This window comes from Capra hircus, chromosome 20 (genome assembly GCF_001704415.2).
Source record: "Capra hircus breed San Clemente chromosome 20, ASM170441v1, whole genome shotgun sequence".
NCBI classification, from domain to species: Eukaryota; Metazoa; Chordata; class Mammalia; order Artiodactyla; family Bovidae; genus Capra; species Capra hircus.
The window spans coordinates 48,939,198-48,962,548 of NC_030827.1; the positions used below are offsets into that span (position 1 = coordinate 48,939,198).

The 23,351-nt window shown below is 36.7% G+C and overlaps 1 protein-coding gene across 1 annotated transcript in view; it reads left to right on the forward strand.

The window, feature by feature from the left end:
- Positions 1-23,103, forward strand: part of LOC102187435 (cadherin-10) — a 185,320-nt gene extending 162,217 nt beyond the window's left edge. The window contains 5 exon segments of the mRNA XM_005694845.3: positions 232-368; positions 5,797-5,918; positions 10,255-10,363; positions 13,963-14,214; positions 22,052-23,103. Coding sequence (XP_005694902.2) covers positions 232-368; positions 5,797-5,918; positions 10,255-10,363; positions 13,963-14,214; positions 22,052-22,542 — 1,111 coding nt within the window. The 3' untranslated portion in view covers positions 22,543-23,103.

Genomic DNA, 23,351 nt, shown 5'->3' on the forward strand with positions numbered 1-23,351 from the left:
TAGGAAGAGGTTTTGGGGAGATGGTCGAGGGTCAATGTGTGTAAGTGTGTGAATGTGTGTGTGTGTGTATGTGTATGATAAATCCATGACACAGTCTGCATTCTGGATCAGTACTTTGCACTTTCCTAAAATTATTAAATATCACTATTTGTGTGTCTCTGCATTTCACCATTTTCTCCTGCAAGCCATCAATAATACTGCCATGTATTTTTCTCTGCCTTCTATGTTCAGATTTTCCTTGGATCGCCATACTGACCTTGACAGGATCTTTAACATACATTCTGGAAATGGATCCCTTTATACATCAAAGCCACTTGACCGTGAACTATCTCAGTGGCACAATCTTACTGTTATAGCTGCTGAAATCAGTAAGATGAATTTTATGTATATCATATTTAGCATAATTTTAGGTTTTATTTTATATTAAGAATAATTCCATCTCATTGCACAAATGAATTGTAATTTTAATCTAAGGTTTGAAAAGGCTCCTTAACACCTATAATTTTTTTTAAATAGTTTCTATATATACTGAGAAATTGCTGTGGGCATCTACAGATCTACATTTAGTATTAACTAATAAAAATGATCTAGAATTAGAAACTAAAGATATTCTCTTTGGGGTAAAGGGAAGTGCATTAAATTCATCACATGGACACTATGAATCAAAATTTATGCTGAAATGCTGGAAGTCCACTTCTTAACAATAAACACAGAGATAGATATGATTACTTCTTTTTAACAGGTGAAGAAACAAAGATATCTTTAATAATAGCTAACATTAAGCACTCTAAACAGGTATTCTAAGAAATTTAAATCAATTTTTCTTCCTAATATTTGTATTTACCTTATTTAACAGAGAATGAAGTAAGACTCCAGGGATTTTAGTAACTTGTCCAAAGTCACAATGCCAGAAGTAATAAAATTGGGATTTGAAACTAGTCATTCTGTTTTTAGATCTAATAATTATTTTATACTTAATTTATAAAAGTTCACCCAACTAGTATCAGACAGAGCCAGCATTCAAAGTCATGTGTGCATGCTAAGTCACTTCAGCCATGTCCAGCTCTCTGTGAACTTACGGCCTGTTGCCCACCAGGCTCCTCTGTCCATGGGACGCTCCAGGCAAGAATACTGAAGTGGGTTACTATGCTCTCCTCCAGGGGATCTTCCCATCACAGGAACAGAGCCCGTGCGTCTCTTGTGTTCCTTGCACTGGCAGGAAGGTTCTTCACCCTAGCACCACCTGGGAGGCCCATTCAAAGTCTTATTTGTCTCCAATTGCAAATGTTCTTGCCCATATACAGAACTGGGATACATAATCTTTAGAGCTCATTGTAAGAAAATCTCAGGCCTCATGTTAAAATATGATGAAGAAATTTAAGATGGCAACAGCAGAGCATTAAATAAGGGTGGGGCCTTCTGAGTGTGAGGCCCTGTTCCATTGTACATGCCCCTGAAGCAAGCCCTGTCCACACATGCAAACCTGTTCATGGTTTCTGATTTCTGTATTATGACATGTGCATGGAATAGAGCAACTCTGTCTTAAATAGAAGCATTAATTAGGGACTAAATCATGGGGTTAAAAAAAAAGACTATAAATTTCAGATCTGAAAAATTAAGCTGAATCCACAAACACATATCAAGGTCAAGTTATTTGAAGTAATCATCCCAAGATTTGGAAGGCAGGGCACTGGGGCTGAAATATCAAGCCCCAGAAGGATGGAGCTGGGCCAGACTCATCATCAGCAATGAACTTAATGCCTCAAGAGAAAGTACTAGACTTAATTTTTTTTCTTACATCTGGCTCTGAAATATAGATGAACTCTACCATCCAAATGATCCAGGTTTTCCATAATGAAATATAAATGGCTGTACCTCTCAGAGTGAACTGAAGAGTTGTTGAGGTTTTCTTAAGGAAAGGTTTTATTTCTGTATCTGTATCCATATCACAATGTTAAATGTGCTTGACAGGATCCAGTCTGATTATTCCAAAATCACGATTGTTTGTGCTCTCTGCTCTAGTCAAGCTCCTTATTCAAGCCTAATGAGCTAGGAATTGCATTTTCCATTTCAGATACTTTGAGAAATTTAACTTCTAAAGCTAGTTGAAATAATTACAATTCTGTAAAAAGCTAAGTCAATTATGTTCTTCGTTTTAAGAACTAAACCTACTTTTTGCCCTTAAATAAAACCAGTCTATGGAGTAACTGCTGGAAATGCCTACCTGCCAAACCACACACAGTGAGGGGCCCATCACGCTGTTCTGATTATTAAATGGAATGAGGGGGAGAGGGAAACAGCATATAGGGCATTGTTTTTGCTAGATTTTGAACACTGGTAAGTGTGCCATTCATCCAGAACAGTGCAGAATGGCCTAAAAATGTACATCTTATCAATGTTTTTCCAGATACTGCCTCTAACAGTTTGATTCTACATTCCTTAGCAGTGTATCCTATCATATGGCAAGTTCTATTCTAGGCAGTCATTTAGTGCATTATACCATGGAGTAATTTATTCTTCTTGGGGAAAAAAATTAAATGCCATGTGGAGAATATAAAATCTAAAACTAAGGTCACCATCAGGGATTGTAAAACACATGGTTGTAGAAATCAATGAGTTCCTATAATCATATCTGAGAATTCAACTATAAGCGTTGCAATACATTCTGAGAACAGTAGAGCAAAGTTTCTGACTAAGGGCTCCATTTTCTATACCTGCTTCCTTATTAGTGGAAACTCTTGCCCTAAGGAGGTACAAAAGATACTTCTTTCTAAAACCTGGGATTTCTAGATGGCAATTTATATTTTCTTCTTCCTGGAGGTATAGAAAAGCCTGTGAATATGTGGCATGGTTTTACCTTAGGACATAGATTTTAAGATCCTAGATTGCTCACAAGTTCTCACTACACTAGAGTTTGCCGGACGGCCGAGAGGCTCAGGTGGTAAAAATAAGCCGGCTCCTATTCAGTATGATGCTTCCTGGGAAGGCTTTATATTTTTATTTATACATAAGCTGCCACATCTGCCAGTAAAAAGATTAGTGTAAGCACTGTTTTTTTTTGAATAGATGACTCCAGGCCTGATGCTTTACAAAGCATGTTTATCCCTGTGGATTTAGCTTTGATTTGAAGAGCCTTGAGTTACGTGTAAAGAGGCTGGAGAATCTCTGTATTGTGTTAGGGAAGGGACTGACTGTGCAATTTTTTTAGTTGTGAAAATTTTCTGTCTTTCTTGTCTTCTGTGGCACAGTTAGAAAGTGAATTGCTACCAACAAAAGAGTTATTTTTATGTCAAGACTTTGTATTGAAAGAAAACATTTTGCTTATGTCCACTAACTATAAAAGTAGGTTAAAGAGCACATTCTAGAAAATATGAATCATACCTCCCCACTCTTCCCCATAGCAACAAGTAACTCTGGGTAGTTGAGGATTCATTTATAGGTGAATCACTATGCCTTTGGGTATTAGCAAATGGTTTAGGAGTAAGATAGGTAGAAAAATAGTGGAATAGCATTTTTCTCTTTTTTTCTCTTCTCTCCACTTTTCCCCAAAAGTACTCCTCTTGACCCCCACATGAACTGTAAGAAAACTAGTTGACATATTTTTATAGTGTAGATGCTTTGTATGGAGAAAGATAGATTAAGCTTTTAAACAATGTAAGGAAATGAAGAAGACATGACAGTGAAAATAAAGACAATCTTAATAACAATAGTCAATGTGTATTGAAAGTGAAAGTCACTCAGTCGTGTCCGACTCTTTGCAAATCCATGGACTATAAAATCCATGGAATTCTCCAGGCCAGAATACTGGAATCTGTAGCTCTTCCCTTCTCTAGGGGATCTTCCCAACCCAGGAATCAACCCGGGGTCTCCTGCATAGCAGCCGGATTCTTTACCAACTGAGCTATCAAGGAAGCCCCTGATAATAACATGTATTAGTGTTGAGTGTTTACCAACTAACCGATACTTTGTTAAGAAATTTTATTGTATTCACTGACCTAGTTATTCAAATAACTTCATAAGATCAGAAGTTCTATTTTGATTCATGTTGAGTAAACTGAGGCAATAGAGAAAGAGTATAAACTGGACAAAGTTAAACACTGAATGAACGGTGAACCTGGGAATCAAGTCTGACTCCAGAGTCTAAACTCTAATAACCACCTGACATACTAAGAAGTGAAAAACATGTAGCAGTAGATGAGCAAATATGAAATTAGAGCCTGAGAGCTGAATAGTTTTGGGTTAAGAAGGTTGAAGGAGGCCTGAACAATAGTTTTAAAGAAGGGAAGTGTTTTAAATTTTCTCTTGAAAAGAGGAAAGAAACGTAAATCCATTTCAAATGGATTTAGAATTCTGTCTGCCTCCCTGCCAAACAATTAGTTCTTAGATGTCATCTTTTGAAACTGCTGATTTCATTATTTTAGTTACATTATAATTATATGAAAAAAAGGAAGCAGAAATAAATTATTTTGTGTCATGATGTACTCCCTGTTTGTACCTGAGAAGATTTTTTTAACCCTTGTATCTGAAAACTATTTAGATAAAATTAGAAATTCAAATAAATTTCACAAAGGGAAAATCATTATTCATAACCCATGTAGATAGAGGCCATTTAATAAGATGGTTACTATCCCCCAGCTCACCTAATTTTTTTTTCTTTGATTTATTTTTAGCTAATTACTCCTTTCTTCTTTTATATTGATCTTGAGTTTGATTCTGCCAGAGTTCACAAAGAACTTGAACTATATCCAGAGACTGAGATTTTGAGATCATGAAGGCTGATGACTATAACCTTAATTTAAGATGCTCAAATACTTTCAGGATATCCGTGCAAGTTCCTGGAAAAATCCTTAGAGGGCAAAATACAGTTATGATTAATATGAGTTTGTTACCCAAGGATAAGCTAAACAGACATGTTTTAAAATTACATTTTAAAATTTACAAAAAAATGCATGTTTTTATGTGAAAATTTTGATGATCTTGATTTTGGCAAAAAACTAATGATTATTATACTACATGTAACTATTGAACTAATATTGTTATACAAAATTGAGCTTGTATTGATGAAATGGTACAATTAACAATTTTATTAATGAAAAATTTAAAATCTTGTGTTTCGTTGTAAATTTCCATTCAGTTTGATAGTAGGTGTATAGTAAAATTTCCGAAAAGATAGTTGACAGTAGCTGTTGAAATATATTTTAGTGATAAAAGTAGTCAGAAGGGTAGGTTGTAATTAACAACTACCACATAGAAGGGGACCTCAGGCAAATTACTGATTTATCTAATACTACTCTTTATCCAAAGAAAAAAAATGGTATAAATTATGAAATTTAATGATGTATAACAAAGATTTAATAAATATTTGTTCTTATGTTGTATATTTGGAGAGTGAAGACACAAATATTACGTGAAATCAATTACACAGGATTGTGCTTTTAAAAAGATTTTTCAAAATATTAATAGTACTCTTGAGCCCAATAATAGCTGAATTCATGACTACTTAATTAGGCTCTGTAGTAATTTTCTTTATTGCATTTGTTCATTATGATAGCAGAATGAAGTTGATGCTATTCGAATATGAGCACTTAATATCTGTAAGATGCTTATATAAATTAAATCTGGTGTACAAATGTGTCTTCCTTTTTTATTTTATTTTATTTTTATTTATTTTTTTTGTCTTTTATTTTTACTTTATTTTACTTTACAATACTGTATGGTTTTGCAATACATTGACATGAATCCCCATGGGTGTACAAATGTGTCTTCCTAAACAAACTTTTCCTCTCCTTTTTCTAGACAATCCCAAAGAGATGACTCGAGTGGCTGTTTTCGTGAGAATTTTGGATGTTAATGACAATGCTCCACAATTCGCTGTGTTCTATGACACCTTTGTCTGTGAAAATGCCAGACCAGGACAAGTAAGCACCCATAGGATTTAAAAGCATAGGAAGATTTTTAACGGGCACCTCAAATATTTTTCTTTTCCTGATCTTGAGAGGAATGAGCAGAGATAAAATCATTCATTGAAAATCCCAGAAATATAATTAGAACAAACAAATAGCAAAGCCAAGTTAGTCAGTGTTAGTCACTCAGTTGTGTCCTGCTCTTTGAGACACCATGGACTGTAACCCTCCAGGCTTATCTATCCATTGAATTCTCCAGGCAAGAATACTGGAGTGAATAGCCATTCCCATCTCCAGGGGATCTTCCTGACCTTGGAATCAAACCTGAGTCTCCTGCATTGCAGGCAGATATGAAGTAGTAGCTGCAAAACTTAAGGTGTAAGAGGAAATAATTTTTTAACTTTCAAAAACAAAGACAAATGAATAAACAAAAGGGAAAAGAAATGCTGATGTGTCATTAGATAAATATTGGTAACTGCTTGCAAGACAGGAAATGAAAGTTGGGGAAAACACAAATACTTGAGATCATCAAAACATTCCATCACTATTCCAACATATGCAAATACAATTTTGGAACAGGGCACAAGAACTCGCTCCTAAGGCTTAGACTTGTGTTTCATCATTACAGCAACACATAAAGTGCTTAATGACTTGGTTTTCATCCTTTAAAGCATTCTTCCTATACCAGCTTTGTTTATAACTCTTCAAATCTTTTCCTCAGTGGGCTCATTCTGTTGTTTGAAAAGTGCCAGCCTGTATGGTTGAAAGAAATGCTCTTAATTGGTTTGAGTGCCGTTTTCACAGAAGGGAGCTGCATGTTATAAATAATAATTGGAAATCAAACGTGTTTTATTAAAGAAAGAGAAGCCATTACGAAACTGTATTGTGTTTAGACTTCGTTTGATGCTCTTTATAAACATCAATGTCATTGTTACATTTTTATGCAAATTATATTGTGAAATAAATTCTTCCTTAGGAAGAGTCTAACAGAAATTCAATAGCCTGTCTATTGTCTGAAATGGTAAAATTGCTGCAATTGGATTCTTTTTTTTTTTAGATGAAAGTGTTATGGAAATGTTTAATTTGGAATATTTAAAGGACTTAGCTACTTCCGACCTACTTCTTCATGAAACAGTGTGCCCTAAAAATACCATTCCAAATAGTTCTGTGCTTGGCAGGCTCAGCATGATATAAGTTGAAGCCTTTTCTGTAGGAGATGAATTACCCACTTTGAAACTGCTGCATACATTGCTCCCTCTATGGTTATTCTATTTGATTTTCAAGAGATATCTTTTCAGAGCATTTGAGTCATTATAAATATGCATTCCCAAATGTATTCAAAATACACAAAATAAGGGATTGTGTTTGTTTATTTTCCTTATGCCTTTTTTCTTTCTTTGAACCTATATCTGGCTCAGTAATTTTATATTCTTTGAACTTTTAAAACCAAGTTGGTATATTGAGGGAAAATAATCAAATCAAAGATGATGTTAATTTTAAAAAGTAATTAGTCTATTTTGACAAACTTGACAGGAAGAATATGAGTATTAATTTTTGTCTAATTGGCTGCATGTGCAAAACCTTCCCATATTAGTTACTTTTAATAAGACCAGCTTGTTAGATGTCAGTTTGGTCTCATAGGCAGAAACACGTTTGCTTGAATTAAACAATTAAATACTCACTGGTGGAATTCTAGGTTACATCATCCTAGCAGGCAAAATAAAAATAGTTATTTGATAAAGTCTTTCCTTACTGAATCTTTCTTGAAATTAATTTATTAAGTCTGTCTTCCCTCCTTCCAGGGAAGTAGGAGCTTTTGGGGGACTTCTGGATTTGCTTTAGTTACTTATACAGTAGTTCAGTCCACCCAGAACTTCTCTGAATTAAGTGCTCTTTAAGAGCAGCATTTAATCAATATGGAACATAATTCCATTCATTTGGGGTATGGACACATTGAGAGTATGTTTTGTGTGCTAAATGGCTCAGTCATGTCTGACTCTTTGCGGTCTCATGGACTGGAGCCACCAGGCTCCTCTGTTCATGGAATTTTCCAGGTAAGAATACTGGAGTGGGTTACCACTTTCTACTCCAGGGGATCTTCCCTACACAGGGATCAAACCCACATCTCTTGCATTGGCAAGTGGATTCCTTATCACTCGCATCACCTGGGATGCCCCAATGAGACAGAAATAAAGCTAAGTGTCACCCCTCCTCCTTTCTTGGGGCTTCCCAGATGGTGCTAGTGCTAAAGAACCACCTGCCAATGAAGGAAACATAAGAGACATGGGTTCAATCCTTGATCTCTGGGTAGGGGAGATTCCCTGGGAGAAAGAAATGGCAACCCACTTCATTATTCTTGCCTGAAGAATCCCATGGGCAGAGGAACCTGGCAGGTGACAGTCCAAAGGGCTTCACAGAGTCAGACACAACAGAAGCTATTTAGCACGCACCACACTCTTTTCTTGTCTATTCCCTATCTGAAGCGTAGAAGACTTCCCCCCTCGGAAAAAAAGGGTGTAATTTACGTGTATGAATAGTCCCTTCTTATGCTTGAACAATTGAAGGCAAAAGAACAGGGCAGCAGAGGATGAGATGGTTGGATAGCATTATAGATTCAATGGCCATGAACTTGGGCAAACTCCAGGAGATAGTGAGGGCAGAGAGGTCTGGTGTACTGCAGTCCATGAGGTCACAGAGTCGGACATGACTTAGCAACTAGACAACAACAATGCTTGAATGAGGCAACCAGACTCCCATTTTTTCCATTTGACAGTCAGAGGACCTTGGGAAGGGGCAGAAGAGAGGACTGGCTATTTCTCTTTCTTCCATTTTCTCTCAGGCATGCCTTGCTCCTTTAGTTAATAAAATATATTTTAATAATATTTAATATCATTGGCTCAATAACATTAGTTTGAGCAAACTCTGAAAGATTGTATTAACTGCTTTATATATGTACCATCTTTTGTTTTTTATTAAATGGAAAAGTCATTAGCCATAAATTCTTGCTTTATTTAATCTTAAATTACCACTAAAAATCATAAAATGATGTTATATTTTTAAATAAATATTTTGAATTATTTCAAGTTTTAAATTATTTTTCTGCTACTTATTTCTAATGATAAATATTTATCTTTGTTTGGCCCAGTTATATTTCTTGCATCACTTTGAAGTAAATAATTAAGGAATACTTCCATTTTTATTTTTATAGAACAGTATAAGAGAAAAAATAATTTAATATGGAATAGTTAAAATAATTTATTTTTCTAATTATTTTACAGTTTTAAACTTCATTTCAGTTCAGTCACTCAGTCATGTCCGACCTTTGCGACCCCATGGACTGCAGCACACCAGGCTTCCTTGTCCATCCACCAACTCCCAGAGCTTATGAGTCCCTTTTTAATCAACAAAACACCAGTAACAAACGTTTCCATCAAATATCCATGTAATATTAAATTAAGTTAATGCAGTAAAAAGTATATTCCTTTAAGAATAGATTTGACCATTTTTATAGGTATTGACATATTTAACAACTTTTGAAGCCTTCTTGAAAAACATGCAAAAAACACATAAAATGTTATTATACATATAAGTTAAGGAAAAATTGATATATATGCAACAATATATAGCTGTTATATATGTATAATATTAATTCTTATATAATATGTTCAAAGTAGTGATATGATCATTGGATAAGGTGTTATATTTTCTTTGTTACTAGATAGCCTCTTATGTTCTCTTATCCTAAAATAAATCAGAGCTAACCCTTATAAAATAACCATTCTCCATAGTATGTATATGTTGAATTAAAAAATATGTAATTCTATTGAGAGTGCAAATGAATAACTACTCTAAAAATAGATAATGTTTTTCTTTCCTCTATAAAGTTATGCATAATGATTCTATAAAATTTCCACATTCTTTGAATAGTTTTCACTTATTTTTGATGAAGAAGGAAGCTATAATTATAATAACTTTCTAAATTTTCCTACATTAAATAACTCCTCTAGATAAATGTTTAAACATACATGAAACACCTACTTATTTCAAATGCTACATCTAAATTCTTAAAACTATAAAAAATACTGTTATTGCTCATTATTTTAATTAAAAAATGGATAGTATTTAGGAGAAATTGATAGTGAGAAAAAAGAAACAAAATCGAGAGAGTGAGAGAATGTTGCTATTGTGTAATAAAAGGATAGAATAACTGAAATAAAGATGCATGCTTATAAGGAAGAAAATAATTGTCTTTCAAAATGTTGGACAAATTGGATACTAAAAATTAAATATTATAAAGAAGATTTTAGCCATGGAAGCTTGATAAATGTACTTTTTTTTTTCTCTTCTGCAGCTAATACAGACTATAAGTGCAGTAGACAAAGATGATCCTTTAGGTGGACAGAAATTTTTCTTCAGTTTAGCTGCTGTTAATCCAAACTTCACAGTACAAGACAATGAAGGTAAATTTTGGAATGTGTTAATTATGATTTAAGGTGACTTAACAAGAAATTTTCTCCAAATTAACAGCTACATACACATGATATATTAATTTATAGATCTGATTGCAAAGGTTTGTTTTCATTAGATTTTTAATAAGATATTTTGGTAATTTCTTAACAGAGTTTACATTGTTGAATTTTAAATAATAAAATACATGAAAGAAAACAGTATGTGGATATTAACGAAAACACTGGATCTTGCAAACTTCAGAAAGGCCAGAAATAATCAGTTCTTATAACAAAATAGTAAGCCACATAGGGAAATGAATGTCTTGGTGAGACTCTAGGGCAAACTTCAATGAGATTTAGCAACAACAGATTCACCATAGTCAAAAGGCCTAGAAGAGATGGAAAAAAAGAAAAGAAAAAAGCAGCCACATTAGCCTGTGAGGGAACTGAGAGCAAAAACATAGTTGGCAAAGATGAGATACACTATTTTCCTATATAACATATGAATTTTATATGTGATCAAAAATACTAAACATATTTATTGAATTCTTTTTTAAAAAAAAAAAGCAGAAACAAAACAGGTATGCTTGTTTTCGAGCAGCTATAGATATAATTATATACTCTTGCAAGAAATCTAATAACTACATTGGCATATGTACAATACTTTCCATGTATGTATACTGGGAGAGCAAGGTTGCTATAGTGCATCTGGTTGGCTTTCAGAATGTCTGAAAGCAGTTTAGGATAATGGATAGTTTTACACTGAGCAACTACTCATTTTTAATATTATAGGATTTTTGCACAAATCAGTTGAAGGGATTGCATCAGTTGGTAACATCTGTTTACTAAATCTGAGCTTTTGAAATGTATATGTTTTCTATCCCTCTGTGTGTGTTAGTCACTCAGTTGTGTCTGACTCTTTGAGACCCCATGGACTACTTTGTCTGCCAGGCTCCTCTGTCCATGGGAATCCCCAGGCAAGAATACTAAAGCCAGTTCCTATTCCCTTCTCCAGGGGATCTTCCTAACCCAGGAATGGAACCTGGGTCTCTTCCATTGCAGCCAGATTCTTTACTGCCTGAGCCATCAGGGAAGCCATTCTACTCCTTTGGACACCTAAAATAATTGTGATTGGAAAAATTAACATAGAATTGGTAGATAAAATGCAAAATGCCAAATGACATCTGAATATCAGAAAAACAATACCCATCATTTTAATTTGCTGAATCTGGTAACTTAATCATAGGATTTAGACATGGCATTCTTTGTACTGAGTTGACAATATTGAACCTCTTTCTAATTGTATTTTAACTTGTTTTATATTCTTGTTAAACTGAGCCCTGGATCTCAACAAGCCATCTCTCAATTTTAAAAAGATTAAGAGACTTGAAATAGAACTGTCTTATCATAGCATTTCACAATTACTGGGAAACAATTAAAAACTAATCTTAATTAATTTTTGATAAATAGTACCATTTTCCTATATTAGGTATAGTTCCTGATCCTATGGCTGAAGCCATATGAATACAAACCTGAACATAACTAACTAGAATACCAGTAAAGTCTGGCACTCCACTCCAGTACTCTTGCCTGGAAAATTCCATGGATGGAGGAGCCTGGTAGGCTGCAGTCCATGGGGTCGCGAAGAGTTGGACACGACTGAGCGACTTCACTTTCACTTTTCACTTTCACGCATTGGAGAAGGAAATGGCAGCCCACTCCAGTGTGCTTGCCTGGAGAATCCCTGAGGCAGGGGAGCCTGGTGGGCTGCCGTCTATGGAGCTGCACAGAGTCGGACATGACTGAAGTGACTTAGCAGCAGCTGATGGAATATTTGATCTAATCTTGCATAAATTCACTACTTTCTATTAATGGGTGAATTTTGAAAGAAATTCCAATGACAGACATGATCTTAAAGTTGATCTTCTTGAAAAAATACCCTTTCATTTATCTATAGCCTCATCTTAAAAATCTTTTAATTCTTTATCTTTTTAAAAATAATTTTCTGCCTCTGTGATACTACACTTGGTATCCCATGCATAAGAATCTCTTACTTTTCACTAATTTACAGATCAAAACTTTATTATATGATGATTTTTATGAATACTTAATAAAATGATTTGTATAGAATGGTTAAACTGAAAGCCACTCAGTCATGTTTGACTCTTTGTGACCCCATGGACTGTACAGTCCATGAAATTCTCCAGGCCAGAATACTGGAGTGGGTAGCCTTTCCGTTCTTCAGGGGATCTTTCTAATCCAGGGATCGAAGCCAGGTCTCTTGCATTGCAGGTGGATTGTAAAACTTCTGTTGATCCTTTAATGTATCAAAGCTATTGGAGGCAAAATTAAGATTTTGAAATTTTTGAAAAGTTAAAAAAGTCTAAGCAAGAGGATTATAAAAATGCTTACATGCATATAAATTATTTATTTTAGTGTAGGTTTGTGAAAGGAAGAGCTGTATCCTAACACTTATCGGAAGAGAAGTCAAAATTGCAAAATTATCAGGGTTATAGTTGATTTATTAAATTTGCTTGCGCACATCTCTTTTGCTAGTCTACTTTCCTAGCTTATGTAGTAATCTACTGATGTAGTAAAATTTAACTTCTTGCTAAAATTTGGGAAATGATTATGTTCAACCAATATATTACAAAAATATTGTCACCCCTCTTCTTTTACAATTTTGCTAACCTGCTTCTTTGATTTAGCAATTGCCTAACACTCCCTTACCTACACTGGCATCTTAAACAGCCCTGTGGGGTGGTTAAAAAAGACCCAGCACATTGGACAGAGTGTGAAATTATCATCCATGTATATTTATTTTTCAGTATTTGTTATATAAAGCTAGAAGAAATATTATTAACTCACAACCCAGATTTGAGGATACTGGATAAGTTATCAGATAAAGGAAATATCAGTAGCAATGTAATAGGTAGTAGGGGCTAGATTAAGTCTCTTCTTCTTTCAGTATGTCTGTCAGGCACTCTTACATTAGTGTCTTCCACCAGCTATTTAAGTTATGCACTAAATTAATTTTAATGGGTGGAAATCTAAGTTCAAAAATATTAAGTAATTAGCTCACTGTTCTTCATATATTGGGACGTTTGAAAGTTTTTGACTGTATTATTGATTCTAAAAGTGCTAGTACCTAATATTTTTCTTCATGAATATTAAGATTAATGTGTGTTTTGTGTGTGGACACATATATTTGTAAACAAAAAAACATGTATTAGGATTTTTTCTTTGGTATGCATAATATTTTATGTTTTTTGAAAACTCTGAAAATCATATGGTACCATCTCTATAGTCTTCATAAATGATCCGCTTATAAAAATCCACCATTTCGAACAGTGTGAGAATTAGTTAAAAATTTAATAAGTAATCATGCTATTAGATTCCTCAAACTATCTTATTTATTTTATGTATATTGCCTTGACTCCTTAAACTAGCTTATTTATCTTATCTATCCAAATGGCTATGCATACATTTGATAACAATTTTGTGTTTTAAAAAGACACCTTTTTATCATATTTATGTGTTAAACCATGGTGATCAGGATAAGACAAATCAATTGTCCCCAGCTATTTTTAATATGTTAAAATTTATTTTAGATAATACTGCCAGAATTTTAACCAGAAAAAATGGATTCAATAGACATGAAATAAGCACTTATCTCTTGCCCGTGGTGATTTCGGACAACGATTACCCGATTCAGAGCAGCACGGGCACACTCACCATCCGCGTGTGCGCTTGCGATAGCCAAGGCAACATGCAGTCCTGCAGTGCTGAGGCGCTGCTCCTGCCTGCTGGGCTCAGCACAGGCGCTTTGATCGCCATTCTCCTCTGCATCATCATTCTGCTGGGTAAGAAAGGTTGGGGAAAATGTGCTTATTTCCTAGATGGCTGACTTCACTGTGTCTGTAAGAAATGTTTTTGTTAAAATTGCTGTTTTTGTTTAGTTGCTAAGTCCCAAGTTCCCCTTGGTTGGGGGAAATAACCAAGATGGAACACCTCTAAAGCTTTTGTAGTGAAGAAAGTAAAAGTGGTAGCGTCTCAGTTGTGTCTGACTTTTTGTGACCCTATGGAATGTAACCCGCCAGGCTCTTCTGTCCATGGAATTTCCCAGGCAAGAATACTGGAGTGGGCTGCCATTTCCTTCTCCAGGGGATCTTCCCAACCCAGGGGTCGAACCCCAGTCTCTCGCACTGCAGGCGAATTCTTTGCTGCTGAGCCACCAGAGAAGCCCGTCTATTAAAATATTTCCCCCCAAACTAACCACCCCCCTGAATGTAAGTTAGATATCAATTAACCAGGATTGTGGTTTATATTAAAATACATCTGATCAGATAGAGGCATGACCTGTCTTTCTTAAATAATGAAACTGAAAGTTGAAGATATTTAACACATTTTGCAAGATTTCTGAGTGGCTAAGCCAAGGCCAGGCACCTCACTGTTGTCATTGCGTACATAGTTTTTCAGTAAAGTGTATTTCCACTTTTTTTCTTCTTATAGTTGGATGAAGGTCTCACTATGATACTTCTTTACTGTTTAATGTTAACAAAACCCTTTATCTGGTTCACTTGTCCCTAAAACGACAATATTTTATTCTATAACCCAGAGCGAATTGCTTTATAACTGCTTTTGAATCAAAAATCAAATTGCGTACTCTCTAGTTGCATTATCTTAAAGCTATTGTGAGTATTCCTGTGACCCTAATCAGAAAATACTGTACCTGACATTTTAAGAAGCAGTGAAATGAACTGGGATTTTGAAGCCAGTCTTAGTAAGTTTAATTACTCTCATTATTAGAAACTTTTTTATTGTGTAAGATCATTTAGTTGATAACAAGCTGTCTGAGGTTTTAAATCATTAGATCGCAAGTATATGTGTGGGCACAAATTATGAATTTAGCCAAAATAAAAGGTCATATTTCCTCAAAAACTTGTAGAATAAAGAGTTTCTTTCTCTTGGTGGTGGCCTATTTATTTTTTAATCACTTTGAAGGTCAAGAACAGTTGTCAATGGATTAAAACTTTCTTTTTTGTTGCATTTAAAAAAGCCCCTTGTTTGCTCTCTTAGACCAGCTTGAGGGCTAGAAGTCTTACAGTTCTAAGTAATAAAAGTGAAAAACATAACTTAATGCCACATTACATAATAATATAATTGCCTTCATTCAGGCTGCTACACCAGAATGCCTTAGACTGGTAGCTTGAACCACATAAATTTCTCAGAGTCTGGAGACAGGGAAGTTCAAGATCAAGTCCAAGATTTTATGTTTGGTGAGGGCATACTTCCTCTTTCATGGATGGCTGTCTCATCTTATATCCTCACATGGAAGATAGAATCATCTCTCTCATGCCTCATTTGTTCTATTAAGTTTTAAAATTTCATTTATTTATATTTAAAATTACTTCATTTATTTATTTTATTTTTGATTGGGCTGGGTATTCATTGCTGTACGGGGACTTTCTCTAGTTGCACAAAGTAGAGGCTGCTCTCTAGCTGTGGTGTTTGGGCTTTGTATTGTGGTGGCTTCTTGTTGCAGAGCACAAACTCTAGGGAGAGCAGGTTCATTAGCTGTGGTACACACGCCTAGTTGCTCCATGGTATGTGTTATCCTCCCAGACCAGGAACTGAATTCGTGTCCTTGCATTGGCAGGCAGATTCCCATTCACTAACCCACCGGGGAAGTCTCTGTGTCTCTTTTTATAAGAATACTAATCCCACTCACTCATGAGGGTTCTACCTCCATGACCTAACTATCTCCCAAAGACTGTACCTCTATGTACCATCACATTGGGAATATATTTAGGCTTTAAGATATGATTTGTAGGGGACACATTACATCCCTGATACCTCATTTGGTAGAGAATCCACCTGCAATGCAGGAGATCCTGCTTCAATCCCTAGGTTGGGAAGGTCCCCTGAAGAAAGGAAAATCTACCCTCACTAGTATTCTGGCCTAGAGAATCCTATCGACTGTATATTTGCAAAGAGTTGGACACAACTGAATATCTTTCACTTCACTTCACTTCATTAGGTCTCAGTTTAGTTCAGTTCAGTAGCTCAGTTGTGTGTGTCTGACTCTTTGTGACCCCATGAAGTGCAGCACGCCAGGCCTCCCTGTCCATCACCAACTCCCGGAGTTCACCCCAACTCATGTTCATTGAGTCAGTGATGCCATCCAACCATCTCATCCTCTGTTGTCCCCTTCTCCTACTGCCCCCAATCCCTCCCAGCATCAGAGTCTTTTCCAATGAACCAACTCTTCGCATGAGGTGGCCAAAGTATTAGAGTTTCAGCTTTAGCATCAGTCCTTCCAAAGAAATCCCAGGGTTGATCTCCTTCAGAATCGACTGGTTGGATCTCCTTGCAGTCCAAGGGACTCTCAAGAGTCTTCTCCAACACCACAGTTCAAAAGCATGAATTTTTTGGCGCTCAACTTTCTTCACAGTCCAACTCTTACATCCATACGTGACCAATGGAAAAACCATAGCCTTGACTAAATGGACCTTAGTTGGCAAAGTAATATACTTGCTTTTGAATATGCTATCTAGGTTGGTCATAACTTTCCTTCCAAGGAGTAAGCGTCTTTTAATTTCATGGCTGCAATCACCATCTGCAGCTATTTTGGAGCCCCAAAAAACAAAGTCTCACACTGTTTCCACTGTTTCCCCATCTACTTCCCATGAAGTGATGGGACCAGATGCCATGATCTTCGTTTTCTGAATGTTGAGCTTTAAGCCAACTTTTTCACTCTCCTCTTTCATTTTCATCAAGAGGCTTTTTAGTTCCTCTTCACTTTCTGCCATAAGAGTGGTGTCATCTGCATATCTGAGGTGGTTGATATTTTTCCCGGCAATCTTGATTCCAGCTTGTGCTTTTTCCAGTCCAGCATTTCTCATGATGTACTCTGCATAGAAGTTAAATAAGCAGGGTGACAATATACAGCCTTAACATACTCCTTTTCCTATTTGGAACCAGTCTGTTGTTCCATGTCCATTTCTGACTGTTGCTTCCTGACCTGCAAACAGGTTTCTCAAAAGGCAGGTCAAGTGGTCTGGTATTCCCATCTCTTTCAGAATTTTCCACAGTTTATTGTGATCCACACAGTCAAAGGCTTTGGCATAGTCAATAAAGCAGAAATATATGTTTTTCTGTAACTCTCTTGCTTTTTCCATGATCCAGCAGATGTTGGCAATTTGATCTCTGGTTCCTCTAATTTTTCTAAAACCAGTTTGAACATCTGGAAGTTCACGGTTCCTGTATTGCTGAAGCCTGGCTTGGAGAATTTTGAGCATCACTTTACTAGTGTGTGAGATGAGTTCAATAGTGCAGTAGTTTGAGCATTCTTTCTAGACCTGTAATAAATCCAATTTCCTTTAAATGTTTGTTCTAATTAGATTAAGAATATATATATATATGTATATAAATATATATATATATATATTCATATATGTACCTGGTAAGATCTTTTCCCTTACTTTCCTCATCTAATTGAATTCACATCTGTTTCTTCAAATCATAATTTTTAAAGGATTATGATCAAAATGTTTGGGAATAAGGAATGAGGTTGAGAAACTAACACAACCAGCAGGAAATTGATTTTAACTTTCTCCTTTATCTCTTACCATTATTGTGATTACTAAAGTAATAAATTCATTATTATTGATACCTTCCCACAGGAGTAGGGAAATAACCTGTGTGAGTGATACACATTTCTACTTGTGGATCTATACTTATTATTAAGATACATCTAGTTCAGATTCATTTTCTATTGATGGGTGGAGCTGTGTTCCCTCCCTGTTATTTACCTCCAGCCAAACGATGGTGGAGGTAATGAAGATAATGGCGACCTCCGTCAAAAGGTCCCAGGTAAGCACTGCTACACTCAGTGCCCCCAACCCTACATCAGGTCACTGCCAACCCACTCCTCTGCCAGAGACTCCTGGCCAGTCAAAGGCAAGTCTGGATAAGTCTCTTGTGGGATCACTGCTCCTTTCTCCTGTGACCTGGTGTGTACAAGGTTCTGTTTGTGCCCTCCAAGACTCTGTTTCCCCAGTCCTGTGTAAGTTCTGGTGGCTCTATGGTGGGGTTAATGGTGACCTCCTTTAAGAGGGCTTATGCCATACCCAGTTATGCTGCAACTAAAGCCCCTTGCCCTGCAGCAGTCCACTGCTGACCCATACCTCCTGGGGAGACACTCAAACATAAGTCTGTCTCAGTCTTTGTGAGGTCTCTGGGTCTCTGGGTCATGGTGTGCACAGTATTTGAGCCCTCCAAGCAAAAGGCAAGGGAGAAAAGGAAAGATATACCCATTTGAATGCAGAGGTCCAAAGAATAGCAAAGAGAAATTAGAAAGCCTTTCTCAGTGATCAATGCAAAGAAATAGAGGAAACAGTAGAATGGGGAAGACTAGCGATCTCTTCAAGAAAACTAGAGATACCAAGGGAACATGTCATGTGAAGATGGGCACAATAAAGGACAGCAGTGGTATGGACCTAACAGAAGCAGAAGATATTAAGAAGAGGTGGCAAGAATACACAGAACTATACAAAAAAGATCTTCACAATCCAGATAATCACAGTGGTGTGGTCACTCACCCTGAGCCAGACATACTGGAATGTGAAGTCAAGTGGGCCTTAGGAAACAGCACTATGAACAAAGCTTGTGGAGGTGATGGAATTCCAGTTGAGCTATTTCAAATTCTGAAAGATGATGCTGTGAAAGTGCTACACTCAATATGGCAGCAAATTTGGAAAACTCAGCAGTGACCACAGGAATGGAAAAGGTTGGTTTTCATTCTAATTCCAAAGAAAGGCAAGTCTGAAGAATGCTCAAACTACCACACAATTGCATTTATCTCATATTCTAGCAAAGTATTGCTCAAAATTCTCCAAGCCAGGTTTCAACAGAACATGAACCATGAACTTCCATATTTTGAAGCTGGATTTAGAAAAGGGAGAGGAACCAGAGATCAAATTGCCAACATACTTTCGATCATCAAAAAAGCAAGAGAGTTCCAAGAAAACATCTACTTCTACTTTATTGGCTATGCCAAAACCTTTGACTGTGTGGATCACAACAAACTGGAAAATTCTGAAAGAGATGGGAATACCAGACCACTTGACCTGCCTCCTGAGAAATCTGTATGCAAGTCAGGAAGCAACAGTTAGAATTGGACATGGAACAATAGACTGTTTCCAAATCGGGAAAGGAGTATGTCAAAGCTGTATATTGTCACCCTGATTATTTATCTTATATACAGAGTACATCATGAGAAACTCTGGGCTGGATGAAGTACAAGCTTGAGTCAAGATTGCCAGGAGAATTATCGATAACCTCAGATATGAAGATGATACCACCCTTATGGCAGAAAGTGAAGAAGAACTAAAGAGCCTCTTGATGAGAGTGAAAGAGGAGAGTGGAAAAAGTTGGATTAAAGCTCAACATTCAGAAAACTAAGATTATGGCATCTGGTCCCATCACTTCATGACAAATAGATGGGGAAGCAATGGAAACAGTGAGAGATTTTATTTTGGGGAGCTCCAAAATCACTGCAGATAGTGACTGCAGCCATGAAATTAAAAGACGCTTACTCCTTGGAAGAAATGTTATGACCAACCTAGACAGCATATTCAAAAGCAGAGACATTACTTTGCCAACTAAGGTCCATCTAGTCAAGGCTATGGTTTTTCCAGTAGTCTTGTATAGATGTGAGAGCTGGTCTATAAAGAAACCTGAGCACCAAAGAATTGATGCTTTTGAACTGTGGCGCTGGAGAAGATTCTTGAGTCCCTTGCACTGCAAGGAGATCCAACCAGTCCATCCTAAAGTAAATCAGTCCTGACTATTCATTGAAAGGACTGATTCTGGAGTTGAAACTCCAATACTTTGGCCACCTGATGCAGTTCAGTTCAGTTCGGTCGCTCAGTCGTGTCCGACTCTTTGCGACCCCATGAATCGCAGCACGCCAGGCCTCCCTGTCCATCACCATCTCCTGGAGTTCACTCAGACTCACGTCCACCGAGTCCGTGATGCCATCCAGCCATCTCATCCTTGGCCGTCCCCTTCTCCTCCTGCCCTCAATCCCTCCCAGCATCAGAGTCTTTTCCAATGAGTCAACTCTTCGCATGAGATGGCCAAAGTACTGGAGCTTCAGCTTTAGCATCATTCCTTCCAAAGAACACCCAGGGCTGATCTCCTTCAGAATGCACTGGTTGGATCTCCTTGCAGTCCAAGGGACTCTCAAGAGTCTTCTCCAACACCACAGTTCAAAAGCATCAATTCTTCAGTGCTCAGTCTTCTTCACAGTTCAGCTCTCACATCCATACATGACCATAGGAAAAACCATAACCTTGACTAGATGGACCTTAGTCGGCCAAGTAATGTCTCTGCTTTTGAATATGCTGTCTAGGTTGGTCATAAGTTTTCTTCCAAGGAGTAAGCATCTTTTAATTTCATGGCTGCAATCACCATCTGCAGTGATTTTGGAGCCCCCAGAAAATAAAGTCTGACACTGTTTCTACTGTTTCCCCATCTATTTCCCATGAAGTGATGGGACCAGATGCCATGATCTTCGTTTTCTGAATGTTGAGCTTTAAGCCAACTTTTTCACTCTCCTCTTTCACTTTCATCAAGAGGCTTTTTAGTTCCTCTTCACTTTCTGCCATAAGGGTGGTGTCATCTACAGCTGACTCATTTGAAAAGACCCTGATGCTGGGAACGACTGAAGACAGGAGGAGAAGGGGATGACAGAGGATGCGATGGTAGGATGGCATCACTGACTCAATGGACATGAATTTGAGTAAACTCTGAGAGTTGGTGATGGAAAGGGAGGGCTGGGGTGCTGCAGTCCTTGGGGCTGAAAAGCTCCGACAGGACTGAGAGACTGAGCTAGCAGTTGAGTTGAGATTCATATGTGATTTTTGTAGTTAATTCAGTGTAGTATTTTGAATTCACTCTTTGCCATCATGTGACCCAGCATTTCCTTTAATCTCATGAGTCGTATATATTTCCATGGAAAATCTGGTAAATTTCTAGGCCAATAATGTCTAAATAATGTGGTCTTTCCCCCACGAGTAATTAAGGTGCTCCAGGAACAGCACAAGAAAAAATAGTACGTAAATCCATCATCAAAGCTTTTTAACAGATATGAATACTTTATATCTTGTGAAGAAAGCTGACTTTTTAACATTGCATACAAATGTAAAACTATGGGCGTATGTTTGCCCTTCTTAGTTGTTTTATTTGAAACTGAATTTGATTTGGGTCTTTTTTATGCAACATCTTATGTCACTATTTAATGCAAAATAGAAATGATATCTACCATCAGGAACTATCTTTAAACAGTTTTTAGAAAAATAGGCAAGTCACAATATTTCAAAAACTCTTACACATTGCTTTAAAAATAATTCAGAATCACTGTTCTTAAACTTTAACCATTTTAGTAAATCCTTCAACATTCCCCTTTCCTCTCACCATCGCCCCCTTCAACTCTGCAAAAAAAAAAAAAAAAAAAAAAAAAAAAAAAAAAAAATTAAGAAAGTGCATAATTAATCCTAAATTCTAACCTGTTCCAGAAAAACCTAAATAACTTAAACTGGTTTATAATACCTCCTCTTGTTATTTATAGAGTGTTTCAGACGAATCTCTAATGCATCTTTCTTTTTTTTTTTTCTTCCTTTTTCTTTTCTGAAGTTATAGTAGTACTGTTCGCAGCTCTGAAAAGACAGCGGAAAAAAGAGCCTCTGATCTTGTCTAAAGAAGACATCAGAGACAACATCGTGAGCTATAATGATGAAGGTGGCGGAGAGGAGGACACTCAGGCCTTTGATATCGGCACCTTGAGGAATCCGGCCGCTATTGAGGAAAAAAAGCTGCGGCGAGATATTATTCCAGAAACCTTATTTATCCCCCGGAGGACTCCGACGGCCCCGGATAACGCGGACGTCCGGGATTTCATCAATGAGAGGCTCAAGGAGCACGACCTGGATCCCACGGCGCCTCCCTACGACTCGCTCGCTACCTACGCCTACGAAGGGAACGACTCCATCGCCGAGTCTCTGAGTTCCTTGGAATCAGGTACCACTGATGGAGACCAAAACTACGATTACCTCCGAGAGTGGGGCCCTCGGTTTAACAAGCTGGCGGAAATGTACGGCGGCGGGGAAAGCGACAAAGACGCTTAACCAAGGATATCTGTTCTGCTCCGGCAAAAGGAAGTTAACTTGACCCACACCGTCTCCACTTCACAATGTTTGGTATTCCAGGAGAATTTTCCTGCCACTCAGCACAATTTTCTTTCCCCATTTCCTTTTTAATTTGTTCAGTAATTACATTAATTCTTCCCTGTAGGATGTCTCATGGAATATATACGACATTTTATTTAATCACTTCCAAGAGCCAAAGCTATGGAAATTTAGTGTCGTTCATCTTAGGAAATAAAAGATAATTTCAGAATCATGAACAGGATAGTCCTCCCTTAAACAACCTCACAGACAAGCCGCTTCTGTTAGGTACATGCCCTGCCCTTGCAAATGAAACTTTTAAAAAGGTGAAGAAAAATTTCAAAGTATATCCTGTTCTGTACATTAAATTAAAAAAACAAAAACATGTACATGTGGTGTTAGTAGATGTGATATGCAACCTGGTATACAAACGTTTGTGCAATTTCATTTCATCAAATTCTATCTGCTAATGTTTTATATTTATATTTTTGTATTTATTTTTAAAAAATAAACCAGTTTTTACAACTACCTTGTCTGTAGCTTCTTTTTTTAACCCCCCCTAGGAAGAAAGCATTCTCCAGGGACTAAATATTTTGGTACAAAATTACACTGAATGCAGGTAAGAACACAAACTCGTTATAATTACTATTGAGTACCCAAATCCATATGATTTGCATAAGAATTATTTTTCCAATCAGTCTTGCTATTTTGTGATATGTGAAAACCCCTTCACATTAAAAATGATCGTCATTTACAGATCACCTAAAAAT